General features: G+C 42.2%; 1 protein-coding gene across 1 annotated transcript in view; it reads left to right on the forward strand.

The window, feature by feature from the left end:
* The first annotated feature begins 397 nt into the window (after positions 1-397).
* The window catches only part of LOC146809142 (IgGFc-binding protein-like), a 301,036-nt gene continuing 279,484 nt past the window's right edge, over positions 398-21,949 (forward strand). Inside the window, exons 1-3 of the mRNA XM_085614831.1 lie at positions 398-1,994; positions 10,077-11,303; positions 19,747-20,087. Coding sequence (XP_085470957.1) covers positions 398-1,994; positions 10,077-11,303; positions 19,747-20,087 — 3,165 coding nt within the window. The remainder of the gene's footprint in view (positions 1,995-10,076; positions 11,304-19,746; positions 20,088-21,949) is intronic.

Raw genomic sequence — 21,949 nt, forward strand, 5'->3', positions numbered from 1 at the left:
CCACCTACAGCCTACCTTGCATGCGTGTGGACAATCTGACCCAGACAATGAAGATAGGACCCATTGTCACTTAAATGCACAGGGTGGGTTCGATAAGTCCTCTGGTTTAGAGGACTGTGATTGACGACGACTCGGGGCTAGGAAAGAACTACATAACCCAGACCAAGCCTCTCCCACGGAAGATAATAGATGCAAATCTATAAATATGAGTGCTAATATTAGTGATTGTTGCCCTGGTAGTGAATTTAATTCGCAGATTGGCCCATTATTACTGTGTATGAATCAGATGGGGGCGGCATGCGAAAAAGCTATAGGGGACACAATGGGATGTTTAATACACTCCACAGGCAGTATAAGTGGCTTAGGACAAATTATCAATGTCAGTTCTAAGTCCAACATGGGTACATGTATGGAAGAAAGCTTGAACTACCCTGAGAGAGGCAGCCAAAACATCTCATTAGGGAACATAGTAACTAATATGGGGGGAAGTAAAGGAAAGAGCATTTTGTCTATTCTGTCGTGGAATATTGCAGGCCTAGGCTCCAAAATTGAAAGTCCAGAATGGATGGCCTTCATGACAAAATATGACATCTGCCTCTTCCAAGAGACTTGGTCAATTGACCCTATACACTGCAATGGTTATCTCAACTTTTATGTTCCAGCACAAAAAAGCAAAAGAGGCTGCCCCTCTGGTGGCTTAACTGTATGGGTAAAGCAGGATATGGGGAATCATATAAAAGTAGGCCTTAAATCCAGCAATGATATATTATCAATAAGAATAACCCTCCAGTCTGGACTCAAAGTGGAAATCTTCAACGTATATGCACGTGGTCTCCCGGGGGGAAAAAAATCTCCAGTTGTACAAGAACTTGAAGACACCCTAGACCTTCTGCCACCTAATATGCTGCCTCTAGTAGCAGGCGATTTTAATACCTCTTTTGAGCCCCTTGGCCATGATATATCACAACTTACTGAAGAGGAAGACTCTAGATGGGGAATTCCGCCCTTAGAAATTGCTCCCATAAAAAGATGGACAGAGGCTGCAATCCAGCTAAAAGGTTTGTGCCTTGGTAATCACCTGAGGGCAGCAAACGGCAGAAGTAAATCGGATAAATGTGCAAAGAATACCTTTGACAATGGTCGTAGGGAGAGTCGTATAGACTATCTTCTTGTCCATGTAAAACTCTGGGCAAATTTTATTGATATGAGTGTTATTAATCGCATTGAGAGTGACCATCAACCACTTGCGGTGCTGTTTGATCAACCTCCCCAAGGTGGAGTACCAGCGCGGCAGATGAACCCCGCGCCGGATCAATTTTTGGCCAACAACCTGCGTCATTTAAAATGGGATAGGATCATAGAAGATCCAACATCATTGATTGCAATTAAAAAAGAAGTAACTGATGCTCTACAACCCCTTGAAACTATGGTAGAAGGCATGTGTCTCTACCAGTCTGTCGTAGTAGCACATAATAAACTCTTTGAGGGATTGAAGAAATATTTTACCAAAACTATTCCTAAAAGACACCCCAAGCACTGTAATACCGTGGGTTGGTACAACACTGATTGCAAGGAAGCCCGAGCCACACTTGGCAGAGCCCTAAGGGCGAAAGATGCATCCCTAGTAAAATTGGCCAGGACGCATTATAGGAGATCAATATATGAAGCAAAAAGAACGTGGGATAACGGAAAGTGGAAAGATCTCCTCGAAGCTTGTAGATCTAGGAACAGTAAGCAATTCTGGGATATCTATAAGTGGGACAGGGGGGGGCTTCCTGAGCGCCCCCAGAATAATGTGGCTAAGAATGCCTGGATTGACCATTTTAAACCACAGTATGCAGCTCCCAGTGAAGAAGTAAATCCAGGCGATATCTATTGCCATGTGTACTATGTAGAAGAAATATTTCATTTAAAAGATGTAGAACAGGCTTTAGACAAAGTGATTAAGGGTAAAGCTCCCGGCATGGATGGAATTCCTGCAGATGTTCTCATCAGTGAGAGACACCTATGGTGTAGGTATATTATGCGCCTTGCAAATGCAATCGCTCAGGGTGCTGATATCCCTGCCTCATGGAAGGGAGCAGAAATAGTCCCTGTGTTTAAAAAGGGGGACAAGTCTATTGCGGCCAACTATAGGCCGATTAGTCTAATAGACTCAATCCAGAAGATCGTGGCCCGCCTATTTCTACACAAGATCTTATCATGGACTGAAGAACAGGACATCCTACGCTCCGCGCAGGCAGGTTTTCGCCGGCGGACAAGTACAATCGATCAAATCTTCCGTTTTGTCATCATATATTGGAAGACGGTGATTTTAGGCAAGGGTGCATTATATGCCGTTTTCGTGGACCTAAAAGCAGCATTTGATCTGGTTCCACGAACCAAACTTTGGGATGTCATGCGGGAGATGGGTTTTGCACCTGAACTCCTTTCTGTAATCATTCGCTTGCATGGGTTTAACGTGGCTCGGGTCCACTGGGGGGATGTGGGAGAGGTGACGGAAGACTTCCCGGTTGGCAGGGGTGTGAGGCAGGGGTGCGTCTTGGCGCCTACCCTGTTCTCGCTCTTTGTCAACGGTGTGGTCGATTTTCTCTCACAGACCCCCACCGATGCACCTGTTTTGGCTGGATCAAGCGTTCCTATCCTCATGTTTGCGGATGACACGCTGATTATTTCCAAAACCCCAAGTGGCCTGCAGAAGGCACTTGGACGCTTTGAAGAGTTCTGCAAATTGAGGGGTTTGCTAGTAAACACTGAAAAAAACAAATGTATGTCCTTCAATGCACATAAATCATTTGGGGGGAAAATACTTATGAATGATTTACCCCTGGAGGAGGTAACCTCCTTCACATATTTAGGCATTACATTACAGAAGGACATGCGCTGGGACTCCCAAATGGACCGAGTGATACTATTACATAAACAAAAATCAGGTGCTCTCCTAACCAGATTCAATAGTTCACACACAAAGCCAATTTCACCAGCTCTGGAAGTATATGGGACAATGGTACTGAGCTCATGTTTATACAGGTCTGAACTCTGGGGCTTTAGTAATTTGAACAAATTGACGATGCTTGAAAATGCATTCTTACGCAAAATTACAAGCCTCCCTGTTAGTACACCATTGCGCCCTCTATTGTTAGACTTAGGGAAAAAGCCATTGGCACACCTTGTAAAGCTCAGTCCACTGCTTTATTGGCGTCGCCTTTGGTGTACCGATGAACTCGAGCACTATAAGTGCGGCTTCATGGATATAATTAAATCTAATTTATCTCACAATATTCATTGGTTGCGCAGTATCAAGTCCCTCCTGAGCAGCATAGGTCTGATTGAACTATGGAATGACCCACAAAATGCTATCTTCCCTTCCAAGAACAAATTGAAAGCTATTTATTGGGAATGGGTCTATATGATAGAAACCACGCAAGGCCTTTCCTCTCACCTAACAGGCCGTTTTCTTGATCTTAAAACCAGACCATTGCTTGAAAGATACTGGGACATAATAGAGAGGCCCTCCGACCGCAAGCTATATTTTCAGCTACGGGTGGGCACTCTACCGGTCGCAGAATTTACCGCTAGCTGGGAGAATGCCCAAAATAAAAGCAATAAATGCTATAAATGTATAGAGGAATGTGAATCTGTAGAACACTTGGTATTTTTTTGCCCAATGTATATGTTACCCCGAAAAACTTGGATAAAACCTGTTTGTAAATCGTTGGGTATTAGGAATTATCGTATAGCTGTTCGCATTCTGAGCACCGACTCTGCTCCTTTTATTTGCATAGCAGTGGCCAAGTTTCTAGGGTGGGCCTGGGGTATACGGTCTAAAGCCTTGAGACATGATGGTAATTTGTAGAAATTAACCTTAATTTTACAAATTTTATCTAATGTTTATTTTAAGGATGGAAATAAATACATAGTAATTTTACACATGTGCTAGTTAATTTTGTGAATATTTGTATAGGTTTTAGATCGATTTTAGCTTACTGACGGTTGAAATACTGAATTTAATGCTAGTCTTAAACATTTTAGGTAATTTATATGTTTGTATGTGCTTTTATGACTCAACTGTCGAATAAAGCTTGATTGATTGATTGAAATCCTTTAGGGACTGCTTTGGTGCCGTTTATTGGAACTCCATATCCGGTTCCATCCAATCTGATTGCCTCCTTCTCCTCCCCCCTACCGTAGAACAGATCGTTCAGGTGGTAAAAATATCCAAATCAGGGGCTCCTTCGGACCCCTGTCCTCCCAAAACACTGCACCTGATATGCAAATGTTTTAGTGAACAACTTGGTGCAGTATTCAATGAGGTAATTCGCTATGGCACCTCAACTGATGACTGGAAAATAGCATCAATCCTTCCCCTTTTAAAAAAAAAACAATCTCGATCCAGCAAACCCCATCAGTGATTGACCTATCTCCAGACTACCTCTTCCGGCTAAGGAGCTGGAGAAAATATTAAATGCACAGCTCACTGCATTCATCTCTTCCATGGACCTCCTAGATCCCTCACAATACGGGTTCCGGGAAGGGCATGGAACTCAAACAGCGCTGGTCATAGCGGCAGAAGAATTAAGAGCAATGCTGGACACTGGGGGTAAGGCCGCCCTGATTTTGTTAGATCTATTGGCAGCCTTTGACACAGTAAACCACAAAATGTTAGCCAGCAGATTATCTGAGCTAGGGATCAGAGGCACCGCTCCTATGCTGGTTACAGCATTAGTCATGTCCAGACTGGACTATGGTGAACGCTTTGTATATGGGTATCCAATCACAGCATCTACAGAGGTTGAACCATCTTCAAAACGCAGCAGCTAGATTACTACTGGATATTCCTAGGTCCCAGCCTGTCTCCCACTGTCTAAAAGCCCTGCACTGGCTCCCCATGGACTAGAGGATCAAGTTTAAATCCCAATGCCTAGCGTTCAAAGCATTGCACGGGTCGGTCCTCAATTCTCGAAGACACATCTGAACTGGTAGGTGTCATCCAGAATTCTAAGATCTGCACATAGTAAACTTCTACGTACGCCTAGGTTCATGAAAGTGCGCTGGGGCGGAAGTAGCTGTCAATTAGGGACAGTCAAGACATAGAACTTGCTCTCAGTTGGCATAAAGAATAGCCCTACGCTGCTATATTTCAGGAAAGCGCTAAAAACTTTGCTCTTCACTAACTAACATTTCATCTACAGTTACACCAGCACCTTACCTGACTCTCTGGAATCAGCGCCTTGACGTCCATGGGCATTCGTGCGCTTTATAAATGCATAAATCAAATCAAATCAAGCTTAATACGTGAATTATGGGAACATGAGCAAAGCATCATATCCAATGTTCGAGACTTTCTAGGAGTATTTTATACATGTAAACCACAAAAGGCATGGTAATACAGGTCCAATCATAATACCGAAAAGGTGATTTCTTCAGCATACATGATGAGCTGCTGATTTGAGAATACAAAGGTTGCATAAGTATTAAGAGAACAACCAATCACAGTAGAATAACATCTCATGATACAGTATTGCGGCAGGTGGAATGTTCACATTCTTGATTGCTGGGACTATCCAGTGCATCAGCAAAGAAGAATTTACACAATACCTGTCCAATCAATTGCTAGCACTTCGCCTTAGCTATATATGGTCATTAACTTATGAAATTAGCAGGAGAAGCATAGCAGCCGCTTACCAAATTATGAAATGACTGCCAAACTGGCAGTCATTTCCTAAAGTAATGCCATGAATCATTGTCCATCACCACCCCCTTTTGCACCACATGAATCATTGTCACAGCAGTTCCTGTCAATACTTTTTGCATTTTTGTGCAGGGCTCCATCAAAATGACGAAGCCCTAGATCAAATCGATTTCTTTTTTATTTTCAAAAGGAAAATCCCGAAGGGGGATTTTCTTTATGAAAATAAAAACAAAAATACCCCTTTTGCCATGGAAGTCATCTCCCATAGAGAGGGGGGCATTTTATTTGCTTTTACTGCCCCTCACCACTAGGGTTAGCCCCTAAATGTCCACCTATCCAAATTGGGCAAACACATTGCCAATTCTTTGACAGCCCTTAATCCGTCGGACCATCGGAGCAGTTTAGCCACGTTGGAGGCATAGTAGTCTCCCCGAGGGCAAACTATGATCCACCCGTTTTTACATTGGGCGGGTGAAACATAATGTTGGCGGTAAGTCCACTCAATCAGCCAATGGGGCATATTATCAAGCCAGGCGATAAAATTATCGCCGCTTTAGCAGCAGAAAACTGCTGCTAAAACGGCGATAATGGGCTTGATAATATGCTCTATGGAATTCCAATTGAAGCCCATGTTAAATGTGAAGGACATCTAACATGGGCTTCAATTGGAATTCCATAGAGCATATTATCAAGCCCATTATCGCCGTTTTAGCGGCAGTTTTATGCCGCTAAAGCGGCGATAATTTTTTCGCCTGGCTTGTTAATATGCGCCATAGTTTGCTTGGATGTTATTTGTACCATGAGCTTGATATGATGTCATTTGTACCATGCCCTTTTTCACAACGGTGCTTATTTTCACTCTTCTGTTTACGTTTACTCTGGCTCTAGCTGTTTTGGTAGCCTTTGACTTGGCAGACACATGGTAAAGCTGTTGCAAGGTTTTCTGACCTTTTAGAAGAATTTGTTTCTCTGCTGTCCTGCATTACTTTACCTACATAAACATGGTAAAGTTGCTACTCTGTTTCTTAGCAAGCTTTTATTGCTTTCAGTTTGTTTAATGAAAGTTGGTCACATGGGTTCATTAGTATCTTTTGATTTTCTTATTGTGTACAAGTTTCTAATTTACTGACGCTGTGGGATTTCGCATATGAGTTTAGGCACTATCCATTTTCATTTTAATTAACAGTTTTTCTTGGGGGTGCCTGGATGAACGCCCTCCCACTTTTAGGGATATTCATTCTCCAGGACTACATATTGTCTCCAACCCTGCAGATCCAATGTTAATTTAATAAATTCACCAAAGTAAGGCTTTTTGTAAATCCTTATGTACATAGGGCCTGATTTATGAGGACCTATCGGCACATTTGCACCACCGGAATGTCACTATTTTGACGTTCTGGTGGCGCAGTGTGCCACCTAATACTATATGGACACTTAAAGCCACTTTATATGGGTTTTCATGTGCCCCTTTCATGCAGAAAACTTTGTGAAAGAGGCGTTTCCATTGGTGTTGCTGTGGGTGCTCCCACAAAACACCCATGGAACCTGACACATTCCCAGATTTACAAGTCTTCGTAAACCTGGGAATGCGCCAGAACCTAACGGCGCCCTAGGGGTGGCATTAGGGAGGCGCAACAATGAGAGATGAAAACCTTTCTCTTCGTACTTTCATTTTTCTATGTGTACTGCATTCTGCAGCATACGTAGCCAAATGAAAGCGCCTGAATGGATTGATTTTGTGCAGGAAGGGTCCCATCCTGCATAAAATCAATCATCCCCGCAATGCAGGCACCTTTACACCATGGTGCAAAGGTGCCTGCATTGGCGCACAACAGCCCATTGTGCGCCGGCGCAGGGGAAAAGGACAGGAGTGCGCCATATCATATAGATACAGAGCATTCCTGCCCTTTCCTTTTGCCGTAGGGCAGCGCAGCAGGGAGGCCTGCAGCGCTGCCCTATGGCAAAATCCCATGAATAAGGCCCATAGGGTTTAAGTGATACAGATGTGGTTATGGTTAACATAAACCTTTTGCATACATTTTAAATATCATTCCATTCTCTAATTTACCTGTTTGGCATATAAATCCCAATTTCATTGCATTGAATAATCTCCTACGCCAATGTTATGACTTGCTTATGGAATTATATTCAACAGTTCAGGCACTGTAACGTGGGCACATTCAAATGCGATTTCACTTACTTAGGCAAAGTACATTTTATTCCTTTATTTGACAGGCCATACACTGCAGAGAAACAGTTCTCTTTACCCTGTCCTGCAACACTAACAAATCCCAACAATAGGCATTCAAGGATTGTCTTTGTCTGATGTTGTGAGCTTGTGCTTTGAGACATATCCCGACATTTCGTAAGATAGCACCATTAAGGTATTCGTGTTTGTATGCGTTCTCTCCTGTTAGAACTTGGTCATACTTCTGGTTGGGCCAAGCCCTTTCTGCAGGGTCACCCCATGTTTTTGACTTCCTTTAATTAACCCGTTTTTGTTGGCATTTAGGAATCTGCGAACTTTACTTCGGCTAAACAGTGGTATAGTATGTGTGCTCTCCCTCTTAAACATGGTAAAATTGGTATACACATTTCATATATTTATAAGACAATAGTATATCTATCGACCAACATGTACCCAGGGCCTGTAAAGTAAATGCTACTAGTGGGCTGCAGCACTAATGTTTCTACCCTCTAAAATAGCACTGTATTACATATCTCAGAACACAACCAAGAGCATAGTATATAGTTAGGGCCCCAAACCTAGACTGTGGTGTACTAGCTGTATCATTGATGGATTCAACTCTGATAACAGCGATCCTGTTATTTCAACACCAGAACCAAACTTTGACTGCAGAAAAATATATGTCACAGGGGCTGGAACCAAACTCAGTAATCTCCTGCAGTTCCACCACTGAAATCAAACCTCAACAGTCTTACAAATAGCTGCAGTATTCCAGTAAATCATATATCACCTGTAGCACTCCTTCTAATGCTGTACTTAAAGAGGCATAAATCGTAACTGAGCATGGATCTACGAAACCCAGAGTACATTCTAATGTACATCTGGCACAACTCATCATGCATTTGTGTTGTCATTTGCTTGTTTGATTAGTGTGTTATGACTTAGAACTTTGTAGTTGTCCTGGCGACAGAATGTGGATCTCATGGTTCTGAATGAGATCGGCATTCTGGCAAAGGAGACACGGGAGAGATGACCTGTTAAAGGAACCTGTCGGTGGTTGAAGACATTAAAGCTTCTTGTGAACTATCACTTCTACTTGGATTTATTAATTACCTGAGTCCCTGTTTTGAAAGTACAAGATAAAACATCAGTCCCAGTTCCTGGCCGTAACGGTCCATGTGCACACATATGTAGTGAATCATGTATGTGGAGGCGTCATGAAGAATGCACATGCCTATGAAATGGAAATGAAGAAGCTTCCTTACTTGCATTATCACTTATTTTTCCATTCTTTTTTCCCAATGCTGTACAGCAGCAGCAAAAAATGTTTATTGTTGATGCTGCACAGCAAAGCCAAAAAGCAATGTCTAAAGGTCCGAAATGCAGGGCCTGCATTGGAGTGGCAGTGCTAATAGATACCGCATTTCGGACCTTTTGGCTTGTTTTAAGTGTAATAAACTAATGGATACATGCTTTAGATAGAGTTGATTTTCTGCAACTGCAGCCGTGTCAGACATATTTCTGCGTTATCAAGCAATACAAAGGCAATAATTCTGGGTTAGGTGTTCATGAGGGTGTTTCCAGAGCTTGTATGAACTTTACAATGGAATAAAACAGAAAGTGGAAACTGGGGTTCCTCCTGTAGAAGATGGCGGAACTGCCTTCTCCGATAATGCTGGAAACTGTTCCTCCCATCCAAATCACTGCAGGCTAGATGTAATAAGTAGGATGTTTGCACCAGTCAGAAATGTGGCATTCCCAGTATTTGGCTTGCTGCAAACACAGGTGATAATGGCAGAAAGCAACTGCTGTGCATTGAAGCGTGGTCTACCATTCTTATAGCTGCTAACTGTATCCAGGTCAAGAGGGCCACTTTCAGCCAGCCTTGGCCCTCAGCCAACTGAACTAGTCCTGTTGGAGCTTCTAATTATAATGGCTGTTTTGGGCCTACAAGGCAGCATGCTTCTGGCTATTGGTTATAGGGCCAGGTCTGACAGACTCACTCAGGTTTCAGCTGGGCATTGCCAACCTTTGCCATCATATGGCAGGATTTTAGCAGTGGTGCAATGAGACTTAGAGAATTGACAATGCATAGAGTGACTGCTAAATGATGCATTTGGCCAGACACGTGTCTGCAGATCATTGATAATGCCCCTGGCTGTGGCTGTATATTGACTCTGTTCTTCTGTTCTACAGGTCCTTGTTCAACGAGCCCTCTGGGGAGAAACTTCGTCACAGTATTCATGGAGAACGACAAAGGGACTACTAGTAATGCAGACTTAACACTTCTCATCCAGGGCTACTCTGACTCGACAAAGGTCACTGTGACAGTCCAGAAGACGAGCTACAACAAAGACTTTTCATTGGATAAGCGCGGTACGCTGCTGTCCGTGCAGGTTATAGGCGGTGCGGACATGTCTGGGACAGGCATATTCTCCAAAGTAACCACAATCCAGGCAAACAAAGACATCTCTGTTGTTTCACTCAACTATAAGCCGTTCTCCTCTGACACCTCCGTTGTGTTCCCTGTAGAAGAATGGGGCACAGAGTACTATATTGTGACACCCCCGAATGGACCACCAGGAGGTCTGAAAGAGTTCTGTGTCATCACCAACGAAGAAACCACCATCAATATGTACCTGAAAGGTGCCGTCGTCTTCCAGAACGTGCCCTACCCGAATGGAAGCACCCTTACAGTGACGCTCATGCCACTGCAGGCCATCCAGATCCAGAGCAAGGATGACCTGTCCGGAACCAGGATCGTGTCCTCAAAACCTACAGGTGTGCTGACCGGACACACGCTTGCAAGTGAAAACAGCAAAGGCAACCATGTTTATGAGCAGCTGCGGCCCACCAGCAGCTGGGGTAACACGTTTATTGTGCCCGCAGTCCCCATCCAGCTTAAACCTGACTTTGTCTTCATCGCAGCCTACAAAAACACACGTGTGGTCGTGGGAACAGGAATCTTTCAAAACACTTTCGACCTGGTTGCTGGGCAGGTGATAAAGCGTGAGGTAACAGTATTGAATCCTCTCGTCATCACAGCCACTGAAGGTATCCAGGTCATACTGTTCTACACCGGCACGACTAAAATGGATGGCAGCTCATACGAACCCTTCATTATAAACATACCAGATGTTGCCAGGTACTGCACGTCCTACTACACATACGGACTGGACAAATTTGAGAACAACGTCATCCTGGTGACCCTCACGTCAGCAACAAGGGGAATTACTTTAAACAAAGGGCCACTCCGCGGTGTGATTTGGGTTCCAATGGTGGGCACAGATTACTCTTGGAGTTACTTTAGTGTTAGCCAAAAATTTAGCGTGAACTTGATAGAAGGCACGTCCCCATTTCAGCTCCTTACCTTTGGAGTGGCGCAAAGGAATGGGTATGGATCAGCGGGTATCTGCACAGAAGGTATGTACAACAGAATGTTTTTCCACTATCTATCCGAGCCAGTAAGCATGTCTGGGTATCTCAGGGACGGCCTACCTTAGTGTATGTCTGACCAACCAAGGATATCCAAGTGTACATGATGGTGCATATGGGAAAGCAGTGAAAATATCTGTGTCAAGGAGCGGATTTAAAATCCAACACCTTCCCTATTGTCCGCACAGAATGGAGTTGGAGTAGTAAATTATACTATTCCAACATCCAGCGCCCTCCCTCCGCAAGTCGTTTTTCCGAATGGTATGCGGAATCACAACGTGGTTGTTGTAACGACCGCGTTGTGATTCCCTGCGGGGAAAAAGAATACGGGATAACAACACACATTTGATGCACAATGATGGGGCCCCCTGCAGAATGTGATGAGGGGCCCCTGAATCTCTCAGATATTCACTGGCCTTGGGTTCAATTGGAGCTCTTTGAATGTTTGGGGGCATCTGGGGTTTGGAGGCCTGTGTTAACCACCTGGTGAGTCTTTATAATGGAAAGTTTCCTTAAACAATCCCAGCCCTTCCACGATTGATGAACTGCTGTACAGGGAAGACTGACCTCTGTTAGTGGCCGTCATCACTCCCCGCTAGCACCTCCTGGGAGTCATGGAAGGACACCTCTTAGTCCTTTACCATCACATCTTCAGCAACGGTTCTTTGTCAGTTTCAACCATTAGACTGATCTTTACAATGTGACAGGCTTGAAATGTGTATGAAAGTTTACCCCAATGATCGTTATATCTACGCTTCCGAACGTTTAAGAACCACGACCCAGTTTTTAAAATGACAAACTTTGCAACCCACTTAGTGAAGTAGCTTCAACACACATGCTGGTGGCTGTTTTGGTATGTAATAGTAGAGATGCTTTCAGATTGCTGTGAATCACTAAAATAACATAGGGCCAGATGTACGACCCTAGTAAATTGTGACTCGCAATTTGCACTTAATTGCGAGTCGCAAATTGCGAGTTGCAATTTACTATGTACAACAGTGTCAGAGACACCGATTGCGATTCCCAATGGAGTCACAAAATGCCTGGGTCATTAATTTTAATGAGGCACTTGCATTTTGCGACCCCATTGGGAATGGCTGGCCCTCCCAGAGATGGTGGCCTGCTGTGCTCAGCAGACCACCATGTCTGGAATTGCTTTTAAATAGAGAAGCTTTTTTTAAAAAAAAATGCAACCCGTTTTCCTTGAAGGGATTAAATGTTTTCGTTTTATTTTTTAAGGGCAGGCAGTGGTACCTGGGACCACTGCCTGCCCTTAAAAAAGTATATTCACATGCATTTGCATAGGGGAAGGGGTCCCCTGGGGACCCCTTTTCTTTTGCGATTGCATTACCACCTACCTGAAGCAGGTAATAATTTGGGAGTTTTTTGCAGCCGCAACAGCGGTCGCAAAACATTCATACATAGCTCATGAGTCGCTTTTAGGAAGGGAACACCCCTTCCTAATAGCGAGTCGCAAGACATATTTTGCGAGTCGCTAATTGATTAACGAGTCACAAAATAGGTTTTGTAAATGAGCCCAAGGTTTTTAGCGTGCGCAAACGGATCTAAAACCTGTTTGCGCACGCTAAAAAGCGTCGTACATCTGGCCCAAGATCTTTAAAAGTTGTGTGTTTCTCTCTAACAACAATTGTTTGAAAATGTCACAGCATTAACTATGCCCTTTAATATGTATTTATCAGACATAAAAGTGGTAGATGGTACCCTACACTGAACTCTGGAGCTGGGGCACATTTCAGAGTGGGGTGCTCGCTTGTGGCATTTGTTCACTAAAATTACAAGGCTTCTGAAAAATCCTGCTGTTTATACCGGTAATTTTAGCAAATGTTAAAAACTCTGTCTGAAGCAAAGGGGGTAAGGCCTCATCCATTTTTGTGTTAAAACAATGCCTAGTAGTGCATTTTGAAATACACATATATTTTGCAGTTTTATATAGCACAAACATGGCCCAGGGGCATTAGAGCGCTTTGCATGATCACCAGATTACATTACACAAAGTCAGATTAATGTTATTCCAAGCAGAGGAGATTAGGTAATTTGCACAGAATCAAAGCATGTGGAGCCTACCCTGGGTCTCAAACCTAGTTTCCCAAATCCATAGTCAGCAGCTCTGCCTGTTAGACTACATTCACTTATCTTAAATGATGTGTGTATGTCATATGTCAGTGGGATGACTGTATTATTATGTATAGTGAACACATCCTCTGGGAAAATGGCTTTGTGAAGTGGGTGGAAAAGCATGGCAACAAGATCAAAATTAAATCTGGCAAGTGATTTCACAGAAGTGTAAGTAGCAAAATAGTTAGAGATGCATTTCAAATTGGACTCTCAGAGAGCATGGCAGACAGTGCAAACACATTTTAAAGTACATTTTAGCATATAGCTTTAGTCAACTAAATTGGTGTAAATTGGATGAATCTGTGTAGACACAGGAGACAGAAAGTACAAGATAAGCAAATTGAGTGATTGTAAGCAAGTTTTATTTAGGATGGACATGTGTCCATGTCAAAAGATAGTTGCACCACCTCCTAGGTGTCACAGAAATTAAATTAAATAAACCAGTTCTAAATCCTTGGTAACGTGAACCAAGGCAGGGGGTGTAAACCAAAGCCAGTGCATAATGTATTTAAGCAGTACACCGTAGAAAATGACACATAAAACACAAAAATGTTACACTGAATTATGAGTAAAATAAGACTGAAACAACAAAAATCTAATAAAGGGAACTGGTGATATGGGTTTTTAAAGTTTTTAAAGCAAATAGCAGCAGTGATACTCAGTGGTCGTGGTAGACCTATGCATAAATTGAGGCAAACCGCGATGTAGTTCTGGTGGAATACACCAAGTGAATTGATCCTGGTGGAAGTCCGGAAGTCTCAACGTTTGAAAACAGATCTAAGTCCTATTTCAGATCAGAACTTTTCCACTTTTTTAGAGATAAAAATATTGATATCTCTTCTAAGCCTCAACACAGAAAGGGACTTTGCCACTTTTTGAGAAGAATAATCCTTCCTGAGCTGGCTGCCACCTAAATTGTAGCAGTCTCTATGGAACCTAATGTTGGGCACTAGAACCAGGTTGGTCCTGCTGGAATGCTGGAGCTTTTTAAAATTCCTCCGTCACCCTAACAGAGGTGCCTCCAGCCAAATTTTGAAATGTTTGCTTGCCCAGCCGACATTTCAAGCATTGACAAGAACCTCTGTCATGGCAGATGCATTGAAAACTTACTGTCAATCAAACAGTTTTTTTTATTTTCAAAAAGAAAATCCAAATGAGGGATTATCTTTTAGAAAATAAAAACAACAATGTACCCTGCCTTGTGCACTGTTCATTAACCCTTACCGCCAGGTTTTTCCTGGCGGTGATGGGCATTGAAAAATGGCTATATGTTCACCCATCTAAATTGAGTGGCCAGACACAGAGCCAAGTCTTCGATGACCCTTGCTTCTTCGGGTCATCGGAGGAGTTTGACCATGGCTAAAACAGGAAAGTCTGCGTTGTCAAACTAAGGTCCGTCCGAATTTAAATCGGCAAACCACCATGTTGGTGGGGAGGGAACTCTGTGGCCATTGCAACATCGTTTCCTATCTGCCAGCATATACATTTGGCCCTTAGTATTTGTTTCTGACTTCTGAGGTGCTGGGAGCCTTAAGCGAACTGAAGGTGACTTTCAATCCAATGCTGTGGAACTGCCGGTAAGATACTTTTGTCCACAGGTCCCACTGAAGCTTTGGAGGAAAAGTTATTAAACACTCTCAGAGTGTCGGAAAGAGGTCAACAGCAAAGTTAAATCCAGGTACAGTTGTTTCTGATCACCTTGGCATTTCCAGAACATGTTTTGTTAGTTGGTTAACAGGCTTTTATCCAGCCCCTTTCTTTGTCCCGTTGGAGGGAGCAGGTCCAGTCTGTCAGAGCTCCTCTAAAGTTAGAGACAGCAGGTCCCATCCTCATCTGATCTTCCAGAAGTCCAGCTGGTATTCAGAGGAAGATTGGATGAAGATCCAGCTTTGAAGGTGCAACAGGAAGATGGATTGGACACAACTCTAGATGCTATAACTATTTTTTTTAATATAATGTTTCGTAATATGCCTACAGGGCAGAATTGTAGTGAGTCTAATAAATCTCCTCTTTTTCCTAACTTAATTCTTCTCTCAAAATTGAAAATACACAATGATTGTATCAGGTCTTGTTTCATCCCTTTCATGACCAAAAATGTTTTATATGTGGCTCAGACAGACGTGTCACGCAGGATTTGACACTGTTGTACCAACAGGATGCCCATAGCCACCACCCTTAATATTCTGCTGAGCTCAGAGGAGCTATCCCTGCGCATTCAGGTCAGCCTGTCAATCAAATGACCTTCTGTATAGCTCCTGTAATGAGTTCACTCCTCAGTCTCACCTCATTCAACCCATGTACAGGCTGACCAACTGCCAGTGTCTGATGCTATTTAACTTCCTGAAGTCTCAGGAAGGGAAAACGTAACTTAAGAAATTGCTTTAATATTTTTAAAAATGTGACTTCATCTTTCAATTGGATATTTATTAACTATTAAAAATAGAGATTTTTTAAACATTTTTTGGGGTGAGGTTGTTCTCGAAATATTGTATTGCTATTTTAATCTGCACTCTGGTTTTCTACATGACATCTGCCATGGGCCTTGTCACTGTAGGAACATGATAAAATTAATCTTCTACATTTCCCAAATATAAATGCCATGGGCTAAAGAGGATATACACTGGTGACTTAGTATTATTCAAAAGGGAGATATTTGCCTATAAAAATGGGTCATTTGCAAGTTTTCACTGCAGGCTTTACACTGCATCAGTCAGGCTGCACAAGATAGTCCTGGAGCTATGTTTTCAGTGCCACTGTAGAGGATAGCTGTTAGACCTGGCATCCTTGGCGAAGTTTCCTCCTAACATTTTGCCTTCAGACCTCCTGTTTCATTGACTTAATTTTTTCTGGCCTTAGGACTCTGCTAACCCGTGCTAAAGTGATTATGCTCACTCCCGAGAGCATGTTAGATTTCCTTATACCTATTGGCATATTTAATTTACTTGTAAGTCCCAAATAAAGTGGCACTGCAGGTACCCAGGGCCAGTAAATTAAATGCTTCTAGTGAGCCTGCAGCACTGATTTTTCCATCCACTTAGGTATCACTTTAAATATCTCTAATGTCTGCCATTTCAGCCCGTTGGTGTGCAGTTTTAGAACTGACATTTTGACCCTGCAAAATAAACTTTTTGCCAGGCCAAAACCTTCTTTTTAAATGCATATAAGTCACCCCTAGATTAGGCCCTGGACAAAGGGCGGGGGTCAATGTATTTAAAATCGGAAATGTACTTTTGAGATCTACATGACCCAGTAATGAAAAAATTGTAAAAAAATTTTTCACTGCTGCAAGGCCTACCTCTCTCATAGACTAACATTTGAGTTACCTTATTACATTTTTTAAGCATAAATTTCAAATGGGAATAGGTACCTAGTTCATGTTTGCTATCTCTGGAATTGTAATTTTAAATCAAATTTACAATCCAATTCTAAAAATGACACTTTTAGAAAGTTGGCATTTTTATTGCCTTAACCATTTGGTGCCTGCAGACACTGGGTCACGTGACTAGGTATGGGTGACAGTTGGTCTTTGCGTTATCCTCCGAGACAGCCCCACACAATGGGGATCTGAGTTGTAACTGGATGGGCCTTTACTGGCAGGATAGTAGGGAGGAGCTTGACCCAGCCCAACTTATACTTCAATAGGATGGGCCCTGTCTCCACACAAAGGGCTGCCTACCCCATGTAGTTAGTTTGGGGCCAGGACCATGAAGGCAAGGTACCTGTGCTCTTCAGAGGCATTCCTTTAGAAGCCTCTCTGTGCTTCACAGGCAAAACTGGTTATAAATACTGGACCTCTGACACCACCACTTTAATTTAATACACTTCTGGACCTGTGGATACTCTAGTAGGATGAAAGACTGCTGTGCTGCAACAATGACTGCAACTCTGGTGGACTGCTATTCTTATGGAACTGCTGCTACTGCTGTTTTGGCCTTCTGCCTGGACCATCTGTGAGTCTTCCCTGCCAAGTGGTGCCACCCTAGTCTTGGACCATTGGAAGTGGGCTAAGGTGCTCTTCCAGCCTGCGACTCCATAGAACTTATTTTAATAAATAATGCAAGACCGAAATGACAAAAATCCAGTCAGTAGAATCAAAGCTTTGATGAAGGCTGTGCACAAGAGTGAAGGACAGATGGCCAGAATGAGGTGCACCATAGGCCTACAATCCAGCTAGTTCCCACAATGTAATTTGACTCTGTATTAAGCTTCAGCCCATTTGAGGCCATGCTATTTGGTGAGAGTTGCAAGAGGCTGTGTATATTGATGTGGTGCAGATTCAGAAAGGAATTTTAGTGGGAGAAGATGAAAAAGGGCCCTGATTAATACTTTTTTTTCTTCTGGATGGAGAAGAGCAATACTCCTTGAGTGCCACCAATACCAGATTTCTGAATTTTAACTAGCCAACCATGATCAAAGGTATCTGACACCACTGACAGCTCTTCGAAAATTGAGGCATTTACACTGATGATGTACAATGCCATACACAAAACATGTCCAACAGCCATAATGACAAGCTCTGTGGTTATTTAGGACAAGAACCACAATGAGTGTTGTCTTGGGCACCAGGAATCTGAAAGGTGCATTGTTGCTTGGAGACACAAAGTTGTAATATTTTGGCTACAGCAAGAGTAATCAACTGATTGCTAAACTAGAGGGTTCTACATTTGCCTTTTTCAGCAGATTGATTACAGTGCGCTGCTTATAAGGCGGGTGCATTAATTGAGTCAAAGGGTGAATTTAGAATATCAGATAAAGGTAGCTGTAAAATAGTTTTAGGGTGGAAGAATACAAACTAGCTCTGGGCCAAGGGGGAACTTGGATTATGTTGTTAAGAAGCTTGAACAATTTCAACAATGTGAGTGAGAGAAGCAGCATCAGGTTGAGACTGTGAAGGAATAAATCATCGGACATCATGTTTATAATGTCGTCAAATTTTGAAATCAAATAAGCAAGTTCTTCATAAAGGGATTATTATTGTGGCGCTAGAGTAGTAAGATAAAAATTAGGTGTGATTTTTTAATAATTGGTTTTGTTTTTGTATGAAATCAGTTTTAGGAGTGAGCATTTATTGGACATTGGGGTGTTTTTATATTTATTTTTTTGTTTTGATAGTAGCTGCATTTTCTTCTCAATGCCTTGGCAAGATGGGACAAGAAGTTAAATGTGGTTGAAATCTAGACATAATATGCCTCATACTTTTGAGAGGGTTCTCCTTCTATAAAGCCAAGTATTAAGGAATTTTCTATGTCAGAACAAACAGATGCAGGTGGAATTTCCCTTCAATCACATGTGAGCATTTACAGGTTCAATACACAAGTGTAGGAGAAGTATGGGAGGACTGGAATTTGAATAGATGGTTTTCTGACCAAGAACTGAAGAAGATCCCATGAGGAGAAACTGCTCTCAAGAGGGATCACCCAGTCAAGCAAATGTCTTAAAATGTGAGTGGAAGCTTTAGTGAGTTATTGGTGCGAACAGGTTTGATGAAGGAAGATACATTGTTTTGCACTTGGAATCATCTCAGACCAGAGGGCAGGAATGGGTAGTGCTATAAAATAAGAAAGAAAAACATTAGGGGTTTTTTTGCAGAGTTTTATATAGCGCAAACTTGACCCGAATCCAACCAGGTATCAGAACACTTTACATAGCACCAGTTACGTTACATGAGGACACACATTCGATATATATTATTTTTGTTAGGTACGGGGAGATTAAGTGATTTGCCCAGAATCACAGGATGTTTAGCGTCGTTACCGAGACTCGAACCCAGTTCCCCCAGATCTGAGGTTGAGCGCCTTAACCGTTAGGCCAACTTAACTTAGCTTAACTTAAATGTTAAGTGGGCTGCGGGTAATGTGTTCATTGGCAAGGCCTCTGACTTATTTAATGTAGATTTTTTTTACGGTGGGAAAATCCCCTAATCCTTTAACACTATCAAATGCGGGGCTGTTTATCAGACTACATTTACAAATCAGGAAAATACTTGAAGAATACTGATAAACTTGAGAGTTGTTGAGTGTTTACTATTTCTCAAGTACCCTCCCTGAAACACCCAAATCCCAAACCCTGAGAGAAAACCTCAGTTGTGAGGACAGCACCGTACCCTCTTAATTCCTTGAATCAGGAAAACAGATTCACTCTTTTAAATGCACCTATTCATGTGCTGGCCTTGTATTTAACTCTCAAATAACTTTGCGAAGGGACCCTACATTTATTGGTAACTAAATGACTAAGTTATTTTCTGTATCTTATAAAATATTCATATGCTGATTCACATCTTCTTCTATGGTTACAGGGCAATCCACCCCATCGTGCAGCTCAGTGTCCTGCCGGAAAAAGGAAACATGCCAGGTCATCAGTGGCAGCCCAGTGTGTGTCCCACAGTCACAATCTGTATGCTGGGGGAGTGGAGACCCACATTTCCATACATTTGATGGGTACAACTACGACTTCCAGGGCACTTGCACCTACACCGTCGCCAAAACCTGTGGTGTGGACAACACCCTGCCAGTATTCAATATCGAGGCTAAAAACGAGAATAGAGGAAATACAAGAGTATCTTATGTCAGCTTTGTAACAATCAAAGTCTACAACTACATAATCTCCCTAATAAGATTTGAATATGGACAAGTCAGGGTAAGGATCTAAGGAATATATTTTAATACTTTTGAAAACAGTGTGAATATGTTGAAGAGCATAATATGGTTTAGTGATGAAGCCCTTGGCATAAGGTGTTTGAGCTAACAAAATATTCTGTTTTTTCCATGGTTTAAAATAATAATCCTAAATGATTGTCAGTAAAATCCATTGCCTATGATGGACAGTAGTCAAAGACGGTCATAAAACCAGAAAGTCAATTGTAAAAAGATGTTAACCAGTACTTAATTTGATCTGGTGCTTTCCTGTGCTCAGAACTAGCACTATTGACAGCCCATCACATGGTGGTGCAGTCTGCCCAATGTTAAGTTGAGCCTAACAGCAGTCTTACATAATGTTATATACATTAAGAATGAATAATGAATGCTACCCACTCTACTCTTATAGCTTTTGGTTAATTAGAATAGTCTAAATTGCCACACTTGTAGGAGAGCCATCATTTGTAGTTGTGTTGGTACTGTCATTGGCAGCAATGGCAGGGCCAATGAGCGATACAGGCTCCAGTGGCCTCCTAATAAGCACCGTGGCACTTACTAATTTACAAATTAAGCATTGATGTAAACCATAGTAAATTGGCAGGATAGCCCTATAATTATTTTAAGGTTCGAAAGACAAAATCGCAATGTCTTAAAACATGGAAAATATTCATAAGTTAGTGACGTATTTCTTGTTGAAGACTGCCTTAAAAAAGAACAATTGTCTGTAAATTAGGCCAGCTTGCTGTATATTGATTTCAGGAAAAATCTGGTTTGCTCCACACAGCTATACTTCCAGAAAAGAATACCAGTTTGCGACCATGTATTGTAGTGTGAGCAGCAAAGGAGCCATTGCCAGTGACCTTGTATGTATGGAGCTCCAAATTACAGTCTTCATTTTGGACCCAGCTGCCTTACTGTGGCATCTTCAACGATAAGCCTGTATCAGCCAATGCAGCCTTGCGTATTGATTGATTTGTTTTCCGTATTTAGAGCTTTTTAACAAATACTTCTCAATTCTTTACCATCTGTTAGAAGCATTATCAATTTACTGTAATGTGCTTGTTCCTCTGAAGGCATATATTAAGGCCAATGGTAAACAGTGCTTGCTGGCTCTTACCCAACTTGTTTTCCCAGTGAAGCATCAATATTTCTTTGCTTGTTGCTTAGTTATTAACTTGAAAAAGCAAAAGCAAGGTTCGAAGGAAAATCAAACCCTGCACCTACATTTCCACAGCCGGTCTTCCCTATTAAGAATGACACTTTAGCATGGAAGAATATATTGAGGCCACTGAGTTTTTGGCACCCTCTGCTCTGTATAACTTGGGCAGAAGATATAAATACCCTGTGCCCTTTGCCAAATTAAGGTGACAGGACTATCTTGCCTGATCTATATACCCTTTCTTATTGGCGATTGTTAGACCTTTCGTCATTAGGGCGGTCTTCCCCAAAACGTTTTGTCTGCTTAAGTCCTATTTTACGGTATTTTTGTTTGGACCCTAGGACTCTAAGTACTTTATCCCTGCTGACCAGTGCATGTGCTTTTGCCCTACACAGGGTATCATTGTTGTTTAAACAATTGGCATATTTAGTTTACTTATAAGTCCCTTGTAAATTGGTATACCATAAACCCAGGGCCTGTAACCTAAATGCTTCCAGTGGGCCTGCAGCACTGATTGTGCAACCCACACAGGTAGCCTTTCAAACCTTTCTCAGGCCTGCCATAAGGCCTGTGTAAAACCTTAACAAAGCATTAAACTCTCCTATTATTACGCATAAGTTACCCGTAAGGTAGGCCCTAGGTAGTCCATAGGGCAGGGTGCTGTGTAAGTAAAAGGTAGGACATGTACTTTTATGTTTTGCATG

This window comes from Triturus cristatus, chromosome 7 (assembly GCF_964204655.1).
Source record: "Triturus cristatus chromosome 7, aTriCri1.1, whole genome shotgun sequence".
Taxonomy (NCBI): Eukaryota; Metazoa; Chordata; class Amphibia; order Caudata; family Salamandridae; genus Triturus; species Triturus cristatus.